The following is a 17,710-nucleotide window of genomic DNA, read 5'->3' as shown; positions in this document are numbered from 1 at the left end:
ACAAAAGTTTCTATTTTTCTATCTGTCTATCTATGTATCTTTCAGTGCAAATATTATAAAACTGATATATTTTGTTTGTGCCCACAGCTTTGTGCCTGGTCTCCAAGTCTGTTAAAGTGCTTCAAATGATTCTTTACTGCTATGCATCTTACCCTTCAAGACTGTCATTCCAACTCGAATGAAGACTCATTTGCATTGCTTTCATTCATTGCTTGAATGTAAAATACATCAAGGACAAAGTCCTCCATTCTTTAATAATCACCTCTGTTAGCCAACTCCGTGGCCATCACACCATTTCAGTCATGAAATCTTGTGTCTTCCAGAACTAGATCATTTGACCTTTCATTCCAGAGCGGGGGGCGGGGGGGCGTTGGGGTGTGTGTGTGTGTGTGTGGTGGGGGGCGTCGGGATGTGTGTGTGTGTGTGTGTGTGTGGGGGGGGGGGTCGGGATGTGTGTGTGTGTGTGTGTGTGGGGGGGGTCGGGATGTGTGTGTGTGTGTGTGTGGGGGGGGGGGGGTCGGGATGTGTGTGTGGTGGGGGGGGGTCGGGATGTCTGTGTGTGGGGGGGGTCGGGATGTGTGTGTGTGTGTGTGTGTGTGTGGTGGGGGTGGGGATGTGTGTGTGTGTGTGTGTGTGTGTGTGTGTGTGTGTGTGTGTGTGTGTGTGTGTGTGTGTGTGGTGGGGGGGGTCAGTTCAGACCCAGCGGTGGCGCAGCTCCCACGCCCTCTCACTGAGCCAGTCTTTGCTCCTGGACAGCACACTGCGCTCTGCCCGCAGCACCAGGCACAGCAGCTCCAGCTTCAGCTTGTTCCGCTCCAGATACAGCAGCGTGTCCGACTTCAGCTGGTCCAGCACCTCCACACGGCTCTCGTCCAGGGACACCTCTGCGCTCAGCATGGGGTTGAACCGGAAGTAAACATTCTCCTCCAGCAGGTCATCCAGAAGAGTATGAACACCTGACACAAAACAGGAATTTGTTTGTTTATCATTGTTTATTTGTTATTTGACAAATTTTACTGCATCCAAAACATAAACTGTTTACATCCAGACAAACAGGATGTGAATTACTACAGTTTCATAAAACATTAAATAGACTGAAGAGCAACAACACATTGCATTTATAAAGCGCTATTCAAGTGCTTTGTAGTGAAGGGGGAACCTCACTAACCACAACCAATGTGTAGCATGGCAGCCATTATGCACCAGAATGCTCACCACGCACCAGCTTGAGGTAGAGAGTAAATCAATAAATGAATGCACCTCCCATACCTCCACCTAGCATAGCATGCGCTCCAATACCTCCACCTAGCATAGCGTGCGCTCCCGTACTAGCCTAGCGTAGCATGTGCTCCGCTCCCATACCTCCACCTAGCATAGCGTGCGCTCCCGTACTAGCCTAGCGTAGCGTGCGCTCCCATACCTCCACCTAGCGTAGCGGGCACTCCTGTACTAGCCTAGCGTAGCGTGAGCTCCAATAACTCCACCTAGCGTAGCGTGCGCTCCCATACTAGCCTAGCGTAGCATGTGCTCCGCTCCCATACCTCCACCTAGCATAGCGTGCGCTCCCGTACTAGCCTAGCGTAGCGTGCGCTCCCATACCTCTACCTAGCGTAGCGTGCTCTCCCATACTAGCCTAGCGTAGCATGTGCTCCGCTCCCATACCTCCACCTAGCATAGCGTGCGCTCCCGTACTAGCCTAGCGTAGCGTGCGCTCCCATACCTCTACCTAGCGTAGCGTGCGCTCCCATACTAGCCTAGCGTAGCGTGCGCTCCCATACCTCTACCTAGCGTAGCGTGCGCTCCCATACTAGCCTAGCGTAGCATGTGCTCCGCTCCCATACCTCCACCTAGCATAGCGTGCGCTCCCGTACTAGCCTAGCGTAGCGTGCGCTCCCATACCTCTACCTAGCGTAGCGTGCGCTCCCATACTAGCCTAGCGTAGCGTGCGCTCCCGTACTAGCCTAGCGTAGCATGTGCTCCGCTCCCATACCTCCACCTAGCATAGCGTGCGCTCCCGTACTTGCCTAGCGTAGTGTGCGCTCCCATACCTCCACCTAGCGTAGCGTGCGCTCCCATACTAGCCTAGCGTAGCGTGCGCTCCCATACTAGCCTAGCGTAGCGTGCACTCCCCTACTAGCCTAGCGTAGCGTGCGCTCCCGTACTAGCCTAGCGTAGCATGTGCTCCGCTCCCGTACTAGCCTAGCGTAGCATGTGCTCCGCTCCCATACCTCCACCTAGCATAGCGTGCGCTCCCGTACTAGCCTAGCGTATCGTGCGCTCCCATACCTCCACCTAGCGTAGCGTGCGCTCCCATACTAGCCTAGCGTAGCGTGCGCTCCCGTACTAGCCTAGCGTAGCATGTGCTTCTGGTGGACTCACCCTCTGTGTCTGTGGCGCTGTAGATCAGGTGGCTGAGCTTGGCGCGGAGGCTGGTGGACGTTGCTGGCCCTCTCTGGGTGTTGTCGTAGCGTCCGGTCCCCAGCGACAGCACGCACTGGAAGGGCTGAGTAGGCCAGAGCAGTCTGCACTCATGCACTGCCAGCGCACACGGGTTGTTCTGGATCAGACCTCCATCCTGTTCGAAATTCAAGAGAGAGAGAGAGATAGAGAGAGAGGTAGATAGATAGATAGATAAAGTTCCGACAATAGTATTCTCCTTAGATGTGCAACAAATTGAAAAGGGTCTTTTCCCCTAAGAAACTACACCTCAAACAGCACAAATAATAACCTCCAACCACATTGTACTGTAATGCTGTTACACTGAAGTAGGCCAGTTGTATCGGTCCTCACCTGATGGATATCGCTGTGTAGGGGGAACTCCCGGAAGTAGCCGGGGGCCGCAGAAGAGGCCCGCACAGCCTCCCACAGCTTGTACGCCGAGCCCCCTGGATATCGGCTGAGGCGCCCTGGAGCGTGGTTATAATTCCTGAAGATGAAGGCCTTGGGGCTGGTCCCCCAGTTCACCACTGCACTCACGGCAGACACCTGTTGACCCAAGAGCAGAAAAATGACACACAAGATACCAGCTCCCAGCATGCTCTCTGATAGACTTCACTGATGGAAGAAAGAGCAAGAAAAACAATAACAATTCACGGAGGTAGAGCGCCCTCTAGTGCATCCTTTTGGCACTACTTTGAAGTAAGGAGATAATTGAGAGTACACTGTGAAGTATTCTATGTATAAATCTAATTCAGGGATCAATTCAGTGGCCAGTTCAAAAGGTTTGAACTGTGAAGTAAGGGGAAAGTGGGACTAAAAAAGGGGTTGCTTTATTTAATCAGGAGAATTGACCATGCAGTAGATATCATGTTAGTCTACTCAAGTGGCACAGATACAAAATACTTACTTTGGGACAGATCTCACTCCTAGCAGTTTTAATCAGAACCCTCTCACCCATCTTCTCCCTGTGGAACAACAGCACGGTCAGACTAACCTCCTGGTGAAATAACATCACAGCACGTAAAGTACAGCCCATTAGACTGCATGTCTGTTGTGTGTTTTGTCTCACTTCAGTAATGACTCACTTCAGTAATGACTCCCAGGACTCGTAGGCTACATGTCTGTTGTGCTTTGACTCACTTTAGTAAAGTCTCCCAGGTCTCAGTGCTGTAGTACGAGTGACTCCAGCCCATCTTCACTGTTCCAACCAGGGGGTTCTGTTTGAAAACGTCCGATCCAAAGCGCCTGTACATCTCCTCACAGTCGTCCAGAGAGAAGCGCCCCAGACCGATCATAAAGGCCAGCACAGCGCCTGGCAGGAGGACAGGTGGCCATCATGGGACACTAGCTAAACTAGAACCCATAATTAACACAGACGGTGGCCAGCATGGGACACTAGCTAAACTAGAGCTCATAATTAACACAGACGGTGGCCATCATGGGACACTAGCTAAACTAAAACCCATAATTAACACAGACGGTGGCCATCATGGGACACTAGCTAAACTAGAGCTCATAATTAACACAGACGGTGGCCATCATGGGACACTAGCTAAACTAGAGCTCATACATAACTTTGCAACTCTAGGCTACAATATCACAACTTTAATTATCATTCTCTTTATTCTTTAATATTCCTTAATGTCTTAGATAACAGACTGTATCACCTACCTGTGCTTACTCCACAGATGTAGTCAAAGAGCTCGTGTATTCGCCTGCCTGTCTGGGACTCTATCATCTTCAGCACTTCGAGCGGAACAACTCCCCTAGAAATGACAATGAAGACGTTTACCCACAGAAGAGTCTAACAGTCAGAACTCTCTAGGCCAGGGGTGTCAAACTCATTTTGGTTCAGGGGCCACATACAGCCCATCTGATCAAGTGGGCCGGACCAGTGAAATAATTGCAAAACATCCTTTGACAACTCCAAATCTCCAGCTTAGTTTTTTTCAGTAGGCTATGCTTTACCCTTCAGCCTACATTTGTAGCCTACATAATCACAAGGGATATATTAGATTATTACACATTTATTCAGAGAGGCCAATGAAATTGAAATAAAATGCATTTCACTCTCATAAACAACTGGTTTATTTTTATAGTTGAGTGGATAGGCCTACATTTTTACATCTGACCACCTGAACCAACTCACCACACTAAACTCAAGTGGGAGCTATGAAGAAAGTTAACATCCTGCCTTAAAAATGTAAATGTGCAAATGTATGAAAAATAAAATGAATTAAACAAACATAAGTTAGCAGTGCATGAGCAATACGATCAACTGATACGATTAGGTTACATCAGATCAAATAATTTTGTAGGCTAGGTGGCGGTGCTGTGAAATAGGCTATCCACCATAAAGGCCAGATCCTGCACCCATTCCGGGCATTTAAATTGCTACTGGTCTGCCTTTTTTCTCAACTGTCCAATTTCCTCTCGTAGTTCAAAGAAACGCTTGAGTACGGCACCTCGGCTTAACCACCGTACTACAGCGTGGTATGGTAAGCCAGACCGAATGCCATTATCACTAAGAAAACAGTCAAACTGACGGTGAGTCAGACCTCGCGACCTGATTAAATTTACAGTTTGCACAACCACACTTTAACATGATCCAAGTTTTGTGTTTTACAACACAACACTTCCTGGTGCAAAATACAATAAAATGCCCAAACATCTTGTCCTCCGTTTGCAGGCTGCACTTTGTCTCTGAATTTTGTCGCAACGCCTGCTTTTCTCCCGACAATGTAGCCAAACTGACAGCACAGGACCAGTCAACTCCGAACTTTTTTTTTGTTTTTTGGCTGCGCCTAGCGGCTGAATTGAGCATTTCGGTTATTTCTTTGAAAATTCATAACTCCTCACAGGAATGGGCTAGAGATTTTTTTTTATTTTTGACATAGTCAGAAATTTCTCTACAAGTCTGGGCCGTATTAAACCATCTAGCGGGCCGCATCCGGCCCGCGGGCCGTATGTTTGACACCCCTGCTCTAGGCTGAAGTGTATAAGATTGACTGATACAAGTAACTCAAATGTATCATAACTAGTTTGTGAATCATGCTCTCACTTTTTGTTTGTTAACCTTTACATGCATGAAATAAAGTCAGCTGTACCTGGTGCCGCCTCCATCAATGGAGAGCATCCTCACGCCCCGCCCTCTGACTGGGTCCAGGTAACCAATCAGAGCCATGGTTTCCCTAAGGGCTCTCTGAAGCTTTACATCTCCAGTGTAGTTCCGTCGATATTTCAACAGCTGCAACGGCAGCTTTTCCTTCAAAACCCATTAAGCTTTATCAGCACACAAACACAGAAGATATTGCAGCATGTGTAGGTCACATGACTAAAACGGTGCATTCAGATGAATTACCTGCCACACCATTGCCTTGCATGCTGGGTGTGCTATAAGATGTCTGTTCAGCTCCTCTGCGCAAGCAATGACGGAAGCTGATGCAGTGGCGCTCCTCAGGTTCGCTAAGAGGACCTTTGTCATCTCCTCTGCTTGATCCTGGCCTAAAACCTACATGACCAATATCAGAGTTATGAGTGAAATGTTACAAACGGACAAGTCAACGCTGCATCCATCACACCAGGCTACTGCTACACAAGCTCGCATCGCTGCCCATGCTGTTAAGACAGATGCCACGGAGTCGTTATGTTGTCCATAATGTTGCTATCTTTGATTGTGACGGAAAATTACTGGCGTAGGCTATATTTCAGCGATCATTCTCTTTCTCCCACAAAGTGACTGCTGTTGGGTCCTATAAGTTGCAAGTTGTTTTCATATACATTGCCGATAGGCAAGCGTGCATGTTAATAACTTCCCCTCGTTGAGTGTAACATTTTCACACGCTCACTGATCACATGATCCAGCAAGCGATTCATGATCTTATATATTCATTTGACAGTTTGTGGTTGGCCTTATAACGATTACCTGTCTGTGGCGGTTACATTTTATTTATTTTTAACAGAGTTTTTAACAGCTGGCTTAGGCTATAGCCCACCTTAATCTTGTCATTATTCTTATAAAGAGGTTCGTAAAACGACGTATCCTACTGTATTCGGAGTCTGTCTTTATTGATCAACTCGGTACAGCATCAGCTGGCCAGGGTGCATGAACAGAACTCCCGCTAACCCCGGAACTGACATCACCTCCAGTTACTACAAAATAAAAGCATTCCTTACACTTTTATTCCATAATACCACATCTGCCTTTCTTTGACAGGAAAAGGGTGGACTTTGTCTCTGCAGGTCTTAATGGGTTTATTCTGCCCTTTTGCTGGAAGATCTGTCCTGATCTGTCCCTGTATCAAACATGCAAAATAGAAATAACTTTTACTTTAGCAGACTGTGTTCTTCAAAACTTAAAATCTCTCATCGGAGTCCTACTCCAACTACTTTAATGTTTTCTTTTCACTCTTCCTTACATCTCCAGTCATTCACTATGACCATCACCAGACCCAGCATGCATTGGGAAATAAGTCATTAGAATCAAAGATATTGAGCAAAAGGCGTTGTTAGATTGATTTGTGATTTAGTCACTGCCGCCCTCTGCTGTGGTTGATGACGACTCACCAGTCTTTCCGACCTGGTTGCTGTCGGCACGTCTCTGGAGGGTGCCTGAGCGCCCTGGTTCTTGGAGCCCCCTCCCAAATAGCTGCCTATCAGATCTGGGATAGCTGCAGTGGAGTGCAGCAGGTAGTGCATGAAGGAAGATGGCTTCTCATGTTGACCACTGCTTACGGTCAACACTGTTTGGTCCACGTAATCTCCGTCTAGGTCATCTTCGAAGCCCGGCTGGCCTTTGAAATAGTGGTTTATGTGACTGGCCATGTGTGCATGGTTTGCACCAAAGCTTGTTGTTATGTTGCTGAGGTGGAAGAGGCCAGGCGATGTGGGCTGGGCTGACGGACCAGTCTGCTTGGGTTCCGTGTAAGACCTGCTGTTCTGCTTGGGTTCCGTGTCGTACCTGCTGTTCTGCTGTGTCGTGCTAACGGATCCAGAGTCTGTAACTTTGGCTCCAAAGTAACGGTTAATGTGGTGAGCAAAGTGGAGGTACCCCTCCTCCCAAGAGCCGGGCACTTCATTAGTCTTGGCATCATCCTTATGGGCACTAGAGCTGGGCACTTCAGTAGTCTTGGCATTGTCCTTATGGGCACTGATTGAAACAACGTCATTCACTGATGGCTGGCTGACATCGGTGGTGACTTTAAGGGTTTTTCTCCGTCTACCATGTCTCACTGTGCTATACTGCGATCCATCCACCGCTGTCTTGGCATGAAGATCTCGTGCTGGACTTGCAGAGAAAACAGAGTTAATGTGATTCGCAACGTAGTTGTAACTCTCCCCAAACCTGGTAGCGAGCGAACTGATATGAAATAGCTGCAGCCCAGTGGGCAGTCTGGAGGGTGTCTGGTCGTCATGACGCTCTGCTGTGGCCAGTCTGGAGGGTGTCTGGTCGTCATGACGCTCAGCTGTGCTGTGTAGAGCTGCCACTGGTCTCAGACTACTTGTCGTTCCCTCCAGTGGTCTTCTGTCCTTGCCTGCCCTCGGACTATGGGAATGCCTCTGTTGTCTTCGCTGAGGTTTGTGGAAGGTGTAAACCAAACCACTATTCCCAAGACTTGATGCTACGGACAGGTCTTTGCTCTTGAAATATAAATTGATATGTTTGGACAGACGCTGAAAGGACTCTCCGAGACGCAAACCCAGCACACTTAGCTGGAGAGAGGAGGGCTTCTCTTCCTGGTGGATGCCAATGGGGGGCTCTGATTTGAACACATTCCTGTTGGAGGTGGAGTACAGTCGCACAGCCTGTGAGCACAAGGTGGTCTCATGGGTCACCTTCCTTCCTATATCTGCAAACTGACCACTGGATCCTGAGTTCAAGTGCCTCTGTTTAGCTCTCACACTTCTCAGACAGGTTCTTCTCAGAGTGCTGAAAGGTGGGAAGTGGAATATTAACATGGCCCAGTGAGGCTCTTTAAGAGGTCACAGTTATTAACGTGGCCCAGTGAGGCTCTTTAAGAGGCCACAGTTATTAACGTGGCCCAGTGAGGCTCTTTAAGAGGCCACAGTTATTAACGTGGCCCAGTGAGGCTCTTTAAGAGGTCACAGTTATTAACGTGGCCCAGTGAGGCTCTTTTAGAGGCCACAGTTTCAGTATTTTATAAATGTTTGATTCAAAATGATGGACAATTTAACCTCACATCAAACTTGGATCAGGAAATGTTCTAGGCGAACAGTACCTTATCTTAGTGTAACATCTTAGCCTCTTCTCTCCTAGATAAGTCACAAAGTTTGCACTGAGGTAGCGACCCATTGGGGAACGGAAGCGGCCGGCCACGACCTCACCGGACCTCTGATCTGTGTCTGGATTGGCTTAGGTGTCAGTATCACCGGTTCCCTTCAAAACACAAATATGGTAACATTTTGGAATGTTGAAATATTTGTCTCATAAATAATTTTGTGTGCATTTGTCTGATCATTTGCTCAGAGTACGATATCAACTTAAGACGTTTTGTAAATGGTTTAAGCAGATGGGCTGCACAACAATAATACAGCATTTTACCCTCTGATGGCAGATTCATGAAACACACCATAGAGGGCTATGCCTTCCAGTCATCAATAAACACCATAGAGGGCTACGCCTTCCAGTCATCAATAAACACAGTGTCTATTGGAGTATAAAGCATTGGAGTGTAAATATTCTTCATAAAAACATAAGTGTACTTGGTTATCTAGAAAGTTTGCAAACTTTTAGGAGCAGTTTAAAAAAATCTAACTTGTCACCAGCTGCAACATAAAATTTTATTTTGTGAAGGTGTATCCTTTGTCACCCCTACACCATAGATCTACACGTCAGTGGCTACAGTATAGTAGTGTTTTGTTCAACACCCCTAGTGGTTACAGTATAGTAGTGTTTTGTTTAACACCCCTAGTGGCTACAGTATAGTACTGTTTTGTTTAACACTTACAGGCACAGCAGGCTCAGTCAGTCTCAATTGAGTTTTACTATCTACACAATGTATTTATAAACACACAACACATGGCAGGCAAAGGCATGACGCCCGTTCACCTGTCAGAGCCTCCATAGATAACTCCTGCCTGAGTTTCACCTGTCGGTGCCTCCATAGATAACTCCTGCCTGAGTTTCACCTGTCAGTGCAGTTCACCTTTGAGAGGCAGGCTGAAGACCTCAACACAGTGTTTTGTTATTGTTTGAGAGGCAGGCTGAAGACCTTTTCTCTTGCCCTACCTTTGTTCAGATCAGGTACTGGACAACACTACACTTAATCTTAATAAACCGCTATATGCTGTAATACAAGCAATAATAAATGGTAATGCTATACTGTTCACATTGCACACAACAATCTATTATGATAATTATTAATTTATATTACTTTATATATAAAACATACTTATACTTTCGGCTTTATATACAAATTATATCACCATTGAAATAACTGTCAAATATAGCCGTGCTGCTCCGATGTATGCCCCATAACAATGGCATTCCATACCATGCCTAACCTTTCCACTGGTCTCCCTGCCATGTTAAAAAGCTTAATAGATAATCAGGTGCTTCTATAAATGGACTCTTTACACTTAACCCTCTAGCAGATAAAGAATGATCAGTCCCATTGCTTTTCTTACTTGCTACATTATGAAGGAAGGGAAGGTCAAAGCCTGGCAAAACCCAGCTTCACCTTGAGAAGGCCACAGCCTTTAAAACAGTAATAACCAAACAGATGGATCATGCAGGCATTTACCTGAAGCTCACTCTTCTATCTCCTTCTTTCTGCAGACAGAGACACGTTTGTGGCTCAGATGCTAACAGAACATGTCTGTGTTATTGCCGTGAGAGTTTTCTGCTGTATGGACACACACAAGCTTGTGTTGTGATACTTAATCTCCCTCCTCCCTCTTCCAACACAGCCGTCTGATTGGCTAGCCCCAGAGCAGTCCCACCCACAGTCCCACCCACTCTAATGACCCAATCAGGCGCTCCACCCCCACATTCCTTCCTGTAGGTCACTTTCTCTGGCCAACATGGAAGGTCATGTGTTCTAAAATAGGAGAAACACCACTCTGAATTCTCACACGTTGAGCAGGACAGTACTGACGTCAAGTTTATTTACCAGAGACTGGATCAAATAAATAACCAGTGCTACAGAAATATGTACACATTTTGCTTCTGAGAGTCACGGAGGAAACCTGACAGTGATGTACTGAATAAAATAAATAAGCATATATAAGTATAGTATAGGTATACTTACTTATATTATACTTATACTCTTGTAAGTATACTTATATATACTTATACTTATGTACTGAATAAAATAAATAACTTGGCAGCCACTCCAGCAGCAGCATGAGGTTGAGCGGTTCATGCCAGTGAGCGGGAGATTTACTGGGCACTGCTGGCTGCTGTTTAGTAAACACCAGGGCCATTGCTATGAGTATGAGTATGCTAGGCTGCTGGGTACCCCATGTGCACATTCTTATCACATGCTGCTTCCTCTCTGGATGTCACTGAAAGATTATTTTTGTCCTTTGCTTTTCTAGGTATCTCTAGGTGTGCCCTCAACAACCAATGGGCACACGGTATCCACTCTCATGATCCAAACATGACGATGGCAGCCTCTGTTTTCACTGTTCAGCTTAGTAAATGTAGTGCAAAATGGTCCAGAACTCAAGCCGCAAAACAAATTGGTCTTGAGCTGTTTAGGCTCTGGCACATGTGGCAAAGCCCAGTTCAGACGGAAGCCTCGCTTCACACCCCAAAATAACCGATTTGACTTCCTCTTCCTCTGCATCGCATTCTTTTTCTCCCTCAATCGTTCTTCTTCACGCAGCGTCCCGTAGTGCACTCCTCCCGGCCGGTCCAGCGGAGGCGGTTTTTGGCGAAGACGGCGTAGGCTTTGTCCATCAGGGGCCGGATGTAAGGCCACGATATGAGGCGCCCCACCCAGCCCAGCCCCACAGCGGTGTACATCACACTAAAGGCCGGCACGCCCACGTGGACCTGGACACACAGAGCATCATTCAGGACCCAACTGGACACCTCATCACGTGAGACCATGCTTTTCAACAGTAGACTAGTCTGAGAACATGCATTGCAATAGTAGACTAGTCTATAGTATAGTCAATAGTAGACTAGTCTGAGAACATGCATTGCAATAGTAGACTAGTCTATAGTATAGTCAATAGTAGACTAGTCTGAGAACATGCATTGCAATAGTAGACTAGTCTATAGTATAGTCAATAGTAGACTAGTCTGAGAACATACATTGCAGTAGTAGACTAGTCTGAGAACATGCTTTTCAGTAGTAGACTAGTCTGAGAACATGAGAACATGCATTTCAATAGTAGACTAGTCTATAGTATAGTCAATAGTAGACTAGTCTGAGACCATGCATTGCAATAGTAGACTAGTCTATAGCATAGTCAATAGTAGACTAGTCTGAGACTATGCATTGCAATAGTAGACTAGTCTGAGACCATGCATTGAAATAGTAGACTAGTCTATAGCATAGTCAATAGTAGGCTAGTCTGAGACCATGCATTGCAATAGTAGACTAGTCTATAGCATAGTCAATAGTAGACTAGTCTGAGACCATGCATTGCAATAGTAGACTAGTCTATAGCATAGTCAATAGTAGACTAGTCTGCAGTATAGTCAATACAGAGTCAATACAGAGTCGTGGTTTATATTGTTTATATGTTTATGCTTCTAACTAATTATTTTACTTTACAGAGTTGTGGTTTATATGTTTATGCTTCTAACTAATTATTTTACTTTACAGAGTAGTGGTTTATATGTTTATGCTTCTAAATAATTATTTTACTTTACAGAGTCGTGTTTTATATGTTTATGTTTCTAACTAATTCTTTTACTTTAAAGAGTTGTGGTTTATATGTTTACAGAGTCGTGGTTTATATGTTTACAGAGTCAGGGTTTATATGCTTATGGTTATTATTGTTATTCTGTTAATTCTACTTGTTTTTATTACAGCCATATGACTTTACTATAGAATGTTGAATTTAATGTCAATGTAATGTTTATTGATGTCAAGTGGCGTTGGACAAAGACATACAAAAGATAACATTTTAGAGTAGATATTTTCAGATAGCAGAGGCAATGGCACTTTACTGGGATGAGCATTAGGGGAAATTTCACGTAGGCTACACAAATAACCAACCAACTATTGTGCACGGAATGCTATATAACCAACCACACACACACTCAGGCCAGCAGTGAGATTACTGATTGTTATTGTGCACGGAATGCTATATAACCAACCACACACACACTCAGGCCAGCAGTGAGATTACTGATTGTTATTGTGCACGGAATGCTATATAACCAACCACACACACACTCAGGCCAGCAGTGAGATTACTGATTGTTATTGTGCACGGAATGCTATATAACCAACCACACACACACTCAGGCCAGCAGTGAGATTACTGATTGTTATTGTGCACGGAATGCTATATAACCAACCACACACACACTCAGGCCAGCAGTGAGATTACTGATTGTTATTGTGCACGGAATGCTATATAACCAACCACACACACACTCAGGCCAGCAGTGAGATTACTGATTATTATTGTGCACGGAATGCTATATAACCAACCACACACACACTCAGGCCAGCAGTGAGATTACTGATTGTTATTGTGCACGGAATGCTATATAACCAACCACACACACACTCAGGCCAGCAGTGAGATTACTGATTATTATTGTGCACGGAATGCTATATAACCAACCACAACGGCATCTTCTGTTATAATCTTCTTCTATAAATCTTCTGAATCTATCTATCTCTAATCTGCTCCATACTGTACATCTTCACTCCGACACTGAATATCTTGTTTGCCCAATAATAAAGATTTTAACTAGGGCGGTCAATCGATTAAAAAATGTAATCAAATTAATTACATACTCTGTGATTAATTAATCTAGATTAATCGCATATATAATTTTTGCTGTGAAAATATTTTAAATATTTAAATTCAAATGAATCATTGAATAATCAGCATTAGTGACAAAGTTCAAAAACTATTTTATTATTATTTTCACTGTTCAAATAATGGCCATAATAATCTATGATATGACCTAATATGCTGAGGAAATAAATTCAAAAGTGCTTTGGAAAGAAGTTTTTTTTTTCACATACAAGTTATTTCAGGCCATATAACCTAAGGGGACACAATGAAAATAAATGAACACTCCCCTCAATGTCAACACTATTTCTTTGCATTGATGTGCGACTTTAGAGTTGACAAACTCCGGTGATATGCAAATTCCTGGCTGCAGATATTGCAGAGAACTTTATTTTAATCAACACTTTATTTTTATCAACACCATCAGGCTGTTTTTTAAAAGTAAATGTTCCAATCAATGATCTAGGCAGCACATTTTGTTCTCTCTCCTTCCTTTTACAGTCTAATGGTTACTGACTAGAACAGCTCGGGGTCAAAGGTCATACGGAATCGATTAATCTGCACTATTTTTTTAATCAGTTATTTTTTCTCAAATTAATTAATCGAAATGAATCAGTTATTTTGACAGCCTTAATTTTAACACATAAATCCTTCTACATTGTAACGTGCTGATTCACTAGGTGCAACACCCAACCAGGTCCGTGTAGAGTAGACACTAATTACATTAACAATAGCGGATATTAATGAGCTGGCTTAGAGCCTTCCGTGCATAAGTTCAATTTAATATTGAATCTTTATTCAATTTAATCTTGAATTTCCCCTTGGGGATCAATAAAGTATCTATCTATCTAATATGAGACTTCACCAGAAATATTACCGTATTTTTGTATACAATTTCAAAAGCGGCATTTTAGAACGGTGAATGTGAAAGGCAAACATGTTTGATAAGTTTCCTCCTTCACGTCCACTCAGTTGCATTTGTTTTCAATGTCTTAATGGACACTCCACAAACCCAACCCACCAGGGAGATGCCCTCCCCTTCTAAGCCCAGAGATGGCAAGGTGGTTTGTTTGCCACGGACACTCGTGTGGTGCAGTGTGCCAACACAGACATCAGGCCAGACCAAAACAACAACAAAAGAACTAAAGGAATCGTATTGTATTTTGGAAGAAAATATTAAAGTAGTCCTGTTTTTTATAGGAATTCAACAGACATTATAGGAATCATAGTATTTTATGACATACTATTAGTAGGCTACCCTACTATAGCTTACAACTGTAGGCTACAATATATAAAGAGAATATTTCTGTGAACATACAGTATCTGAACAGAAGAAGTCACGTTAACAGATGCCATGTTTCACAACCAAGTGATGTCACAACTGCACGCTTGGATGGACACGTAAATCTTCAAAACACAACAGGGGCGTGCCGGCGCATCACAATATTCTAGCGTACAGTCCAGGGGAATCATTTCTTCAAAAAGAAAATGACTAAATATTGTAGTGAACTGAGCCAATCTGGTTATGAATGTGAGCTCCCATAGTGCTGTGCAGTGTATTTGTGTGTAATGTTGATGTTGGTTTTAGTGCGAGTAATTGCGTTTACCTTGTCATGTATGTGTTAGCTTGTGTAGTCTTTCTTTATGTTGTACCTCATGTGTTTACCCTGTGTATTGTATGTGACTACCCTGTTTGTGTATCGTGCTACAAACTTCAGATCCACTATGAAATCCATAAAGAGATGCTCCGCAAATATAACTCTGAAATATGCAAAGCAAGACAGTCTTTCTTTTCTAACATTATCAATAGAAGTTCAAATAACACTCGTATTCTATTTTCAACTGTTGACAAGTTAACAAATCCCCCCTCACAATTAGCGCCTGAACTTCTCTCAACTAATAAATGCAATGAGTTTTCATCTTTTTTTTAAAGGTAAAATTGACAAAATCAGACTCAACATATCTGCTCAATTACAAATTCAACAACCTGAACTTCCAGCAACAAACAGAGGGAAACTAAACTTGATGTCAGAGTTCAGCTTGATAAGACTACGAAACACTTGAAAAAACGGTACAGAATCTCAGCTCTTCCACATGTGTCTTAGACACTCTGCCTACCAATTTCTTCAAAACTGTTTTTCACCTCATAGCGGCGGATGTCCTTCAAATTGTAAATGTATCACTGCTGTCTTCTTCAGCTGAACAAAGAACTCAGCTGAAAACTGAAGTAATTATATTTAATAAAAAGGAGGAAAGACTTAGGGTTGCCACTCTCCTTGACACAAAAGGGTTGAAGGCAAAGGATACTGTTAAAAATATTGGTGTATTAATTGACAGTGATCTAAATTTCAACAGCCACATGAAAGAGATAACTAAATCAGCTTTTTACCACCTCAAAAATATTGCCAAACTCAGAGGGCTGATGTCAAAGCATGACTTCACTCATTCATGCATTTATCTCCAGCAGGGTTGATTACTGCAATGGACTGTTCACAGGCCTTCCTAAAAAGACTATTAAACAGCTTCAGGTGATACAAAATGCAGCAGCTAGGATTCTAACAAAAACTAAAAGAACTGACCACATTACTCCAATTCTTAAGTCCTTGCACTGGCTTCCAGTAAGTCACAGAATTGACTTTAAAGCACTATTGCTTGTTTATAAATCAGTAAATGGAGCAGGACCTAAATACTTGTCAGACATGCTTCAGCAGTACACACCTTCTCGTCCTCCCAGGTCCCAGGTGAAAAACCTGCTAGTAAAACCTACAGTTAGAACTAAACATGGTGAAGCAGCTTTTAGCTGTGGAACCAACTTTCGGATGACATCAAAAAGGCCCCAACTGTAGCCAGTTTTAAATCTAGACTTAAGACCAAACTGTTCTCAGATGCTTTCTGCTAACTGTGCCGTGTTACAAATTCTGAATCTGCCTTGATAATTATTCTACCTTGTCTTTTATTACTTTTTTTACTACTTTTGCCTTTGTTTTTGCTTACTAATTATTCTTTATTTTTAAATGATTTTACCTTGTGTTTTATGTTTTCTTTTTTTTATGAACTTTACCTTTTAACTATTCTTTGACTATATTGCCCTTCTATGCTTTTATTTGTTATTATTGTTTGGTTTTGTTTATGTAAAGCACATTGAATGACCTGTATGAAATGCGCTATATAAATAAACTTGACTTGACTTGTTTGACCTCCCTTGTGTTACCTGTGTAATGGTGTTCCTGTGATTAAGTGTGTTGGTTCAATAAAAACCATTCTGAGACAACTTTGCAGTTTGTTACAATATGTTCCTCACAAATCCCTCTCTTCACAATTACCACCAATATACAGTTTGGCGCAATTCTAAACTAAACTTCCTAAGTTGGCACGTGATTGTAGCTAACGTGTTAGTGCAGTCAGTATGTGTGTAGTAGCCTAGTTTAGACAGACAGGTTAGGTAGCAGACGCCTCATACCTGATCATTTTCATCGATCACATGCATTTCCTCCATTGCCTTGTCGTAGCTGATCCCACCATAGTGGGCTCCATCGTAATCTTGAAGAGATATATCCACAAAGTCGACTTTGTTTGGTCGATTCTTCTGCAGGAACTGCAGAAAATTTATCTCTTTCACGCATACCGGGCACTCCCCATCATACAATACCTAGGATAGTTCACATAATTTAGCCTGAAAGCCTCTAATTGAAACTATCCAATGATTGAACAATTAAAAATAAAAACAATGACGCATTTAGAGGTGCAATAGAAAATATGAGAGTTGCTTGCTTACCCTTACGCTTGAGGATTTCAGGTGAGTGCAATACAAATGCCTCACGGAGGCGATATTTGCTGTCCTGAGATAACTTCTGACGGGCAGTATTACAGCTTTTGCGAACATGTTTGTTTGTATGGATATGCAAACTGTGGTCTCCCCTTTCAAACGTCAAGGAAATTCAAATCATGTCGACACGCACACGCAGGCTACACCTTAGCTTTGAGTGGACTGTAGCTTGCCTTATACAGTCCCTTAAAGTCAGTTTAATAACAGTGAAAATTCCAAATTACACAACGCCTTAGATAACAGCGAGTTTTCTGTCTGTAAACTACAGCTGCGAGGACATCTTTGACCTTCTCTTCTGTGGTTTGTACTTTGCCGATGTATTGCTAAAGGCGACTACTGCCACCTAACGACCGGGCGGCAAGTCTAGTGATGAGGTAGGTTCACTGATGCAACTCACTTCAGTAGTCTCTGGTTCACTGATGCAACTCACTTCACTTCAGTAGGTTACACTTGTAGAAATACACGCATAAAATTCACCATGGATAGTTGATATGC

General features: G+C 43.5%; 1 protein-coding gene across 4 annotated transcripts; it reads right to left on the bottom strand.

The window, feature by feature from the left end:
- Positions 1-575: 575 nt before the first annotated feature.
- On the bottom strand, positions 576-17,301 carry LOC143114480 (calcium-independent phospholipase A2-gamma-like). Of its 4 annotated transcripts, XM_076276103.1 has the most exons (12): positions 17,165-17,301; positions 16,850-17,038; positions 8,679-8,836; positions 7,006-8,368; positions 5,801-5,950; positions 5,547-5,704; positions 4,111-4,205; positions 3,580-3,751; positions 3,347-3,404; positions 2,791-2,985; positions 2,380-2,575; positions 576-956 (listed from the first exon to the last, which is right to left on the bottom strand). In XM_076276103.1, exons 3-12 carry the CDS (start codon positions 8,750-8,752, stop codon positions 694-696), a joined length of 2,724 nt encoding a protein of 907 aa, XP_076132218.1. In that variant the 5' UTR covers positions 8,753-8,836; positions 16,850-17,038; positions 17,165-17,301; the 3' UTR covers positions 576-693. The 4 variants fall into 4 exon arrangements, with proteins under 4 accessions (XP_076132218.1, XP_076132219.1, XP_076132220.1 ...); XM_076276104.1 differs by lacking the exons at positions 16,850-17,038; positions 17,165-17,301 and adding an exon at positions 10,203-10,430; XM_076276105.1 differs by lacking the exons at positions 7,006-8,368; positions 8,679-8,836 and having other exon boundaries at positions 17,165-17,295.
- Positions 17,302-17,710: the final 409 nt, after the last annotated feature.

Source organism: Alosa pseudoharengus, unplaced genomic scaffold (assembly GCF_046254945.1).
Source record: "Alosa pseudoharengus isolate Yale_2024_CS ecotype anadromous, Long Island Sound unplaced genomic scaffold, YU_APseudo_1.1 YU_APseudo_1.1_scf_9, whole genome shotgun sequence".
In the NCBI taxonomy this organism is placed as follows: Eukaryota; Metazoa; Chordata; class Actinopteri; order Clupeiformes; family Clupeidae; genus Alosa; species Alosa pseudoharengus.
Note: the sequence above shows the minus strand (reverse complement) of the source record. Positions and strands in the feature narration are given on the sequence as shown.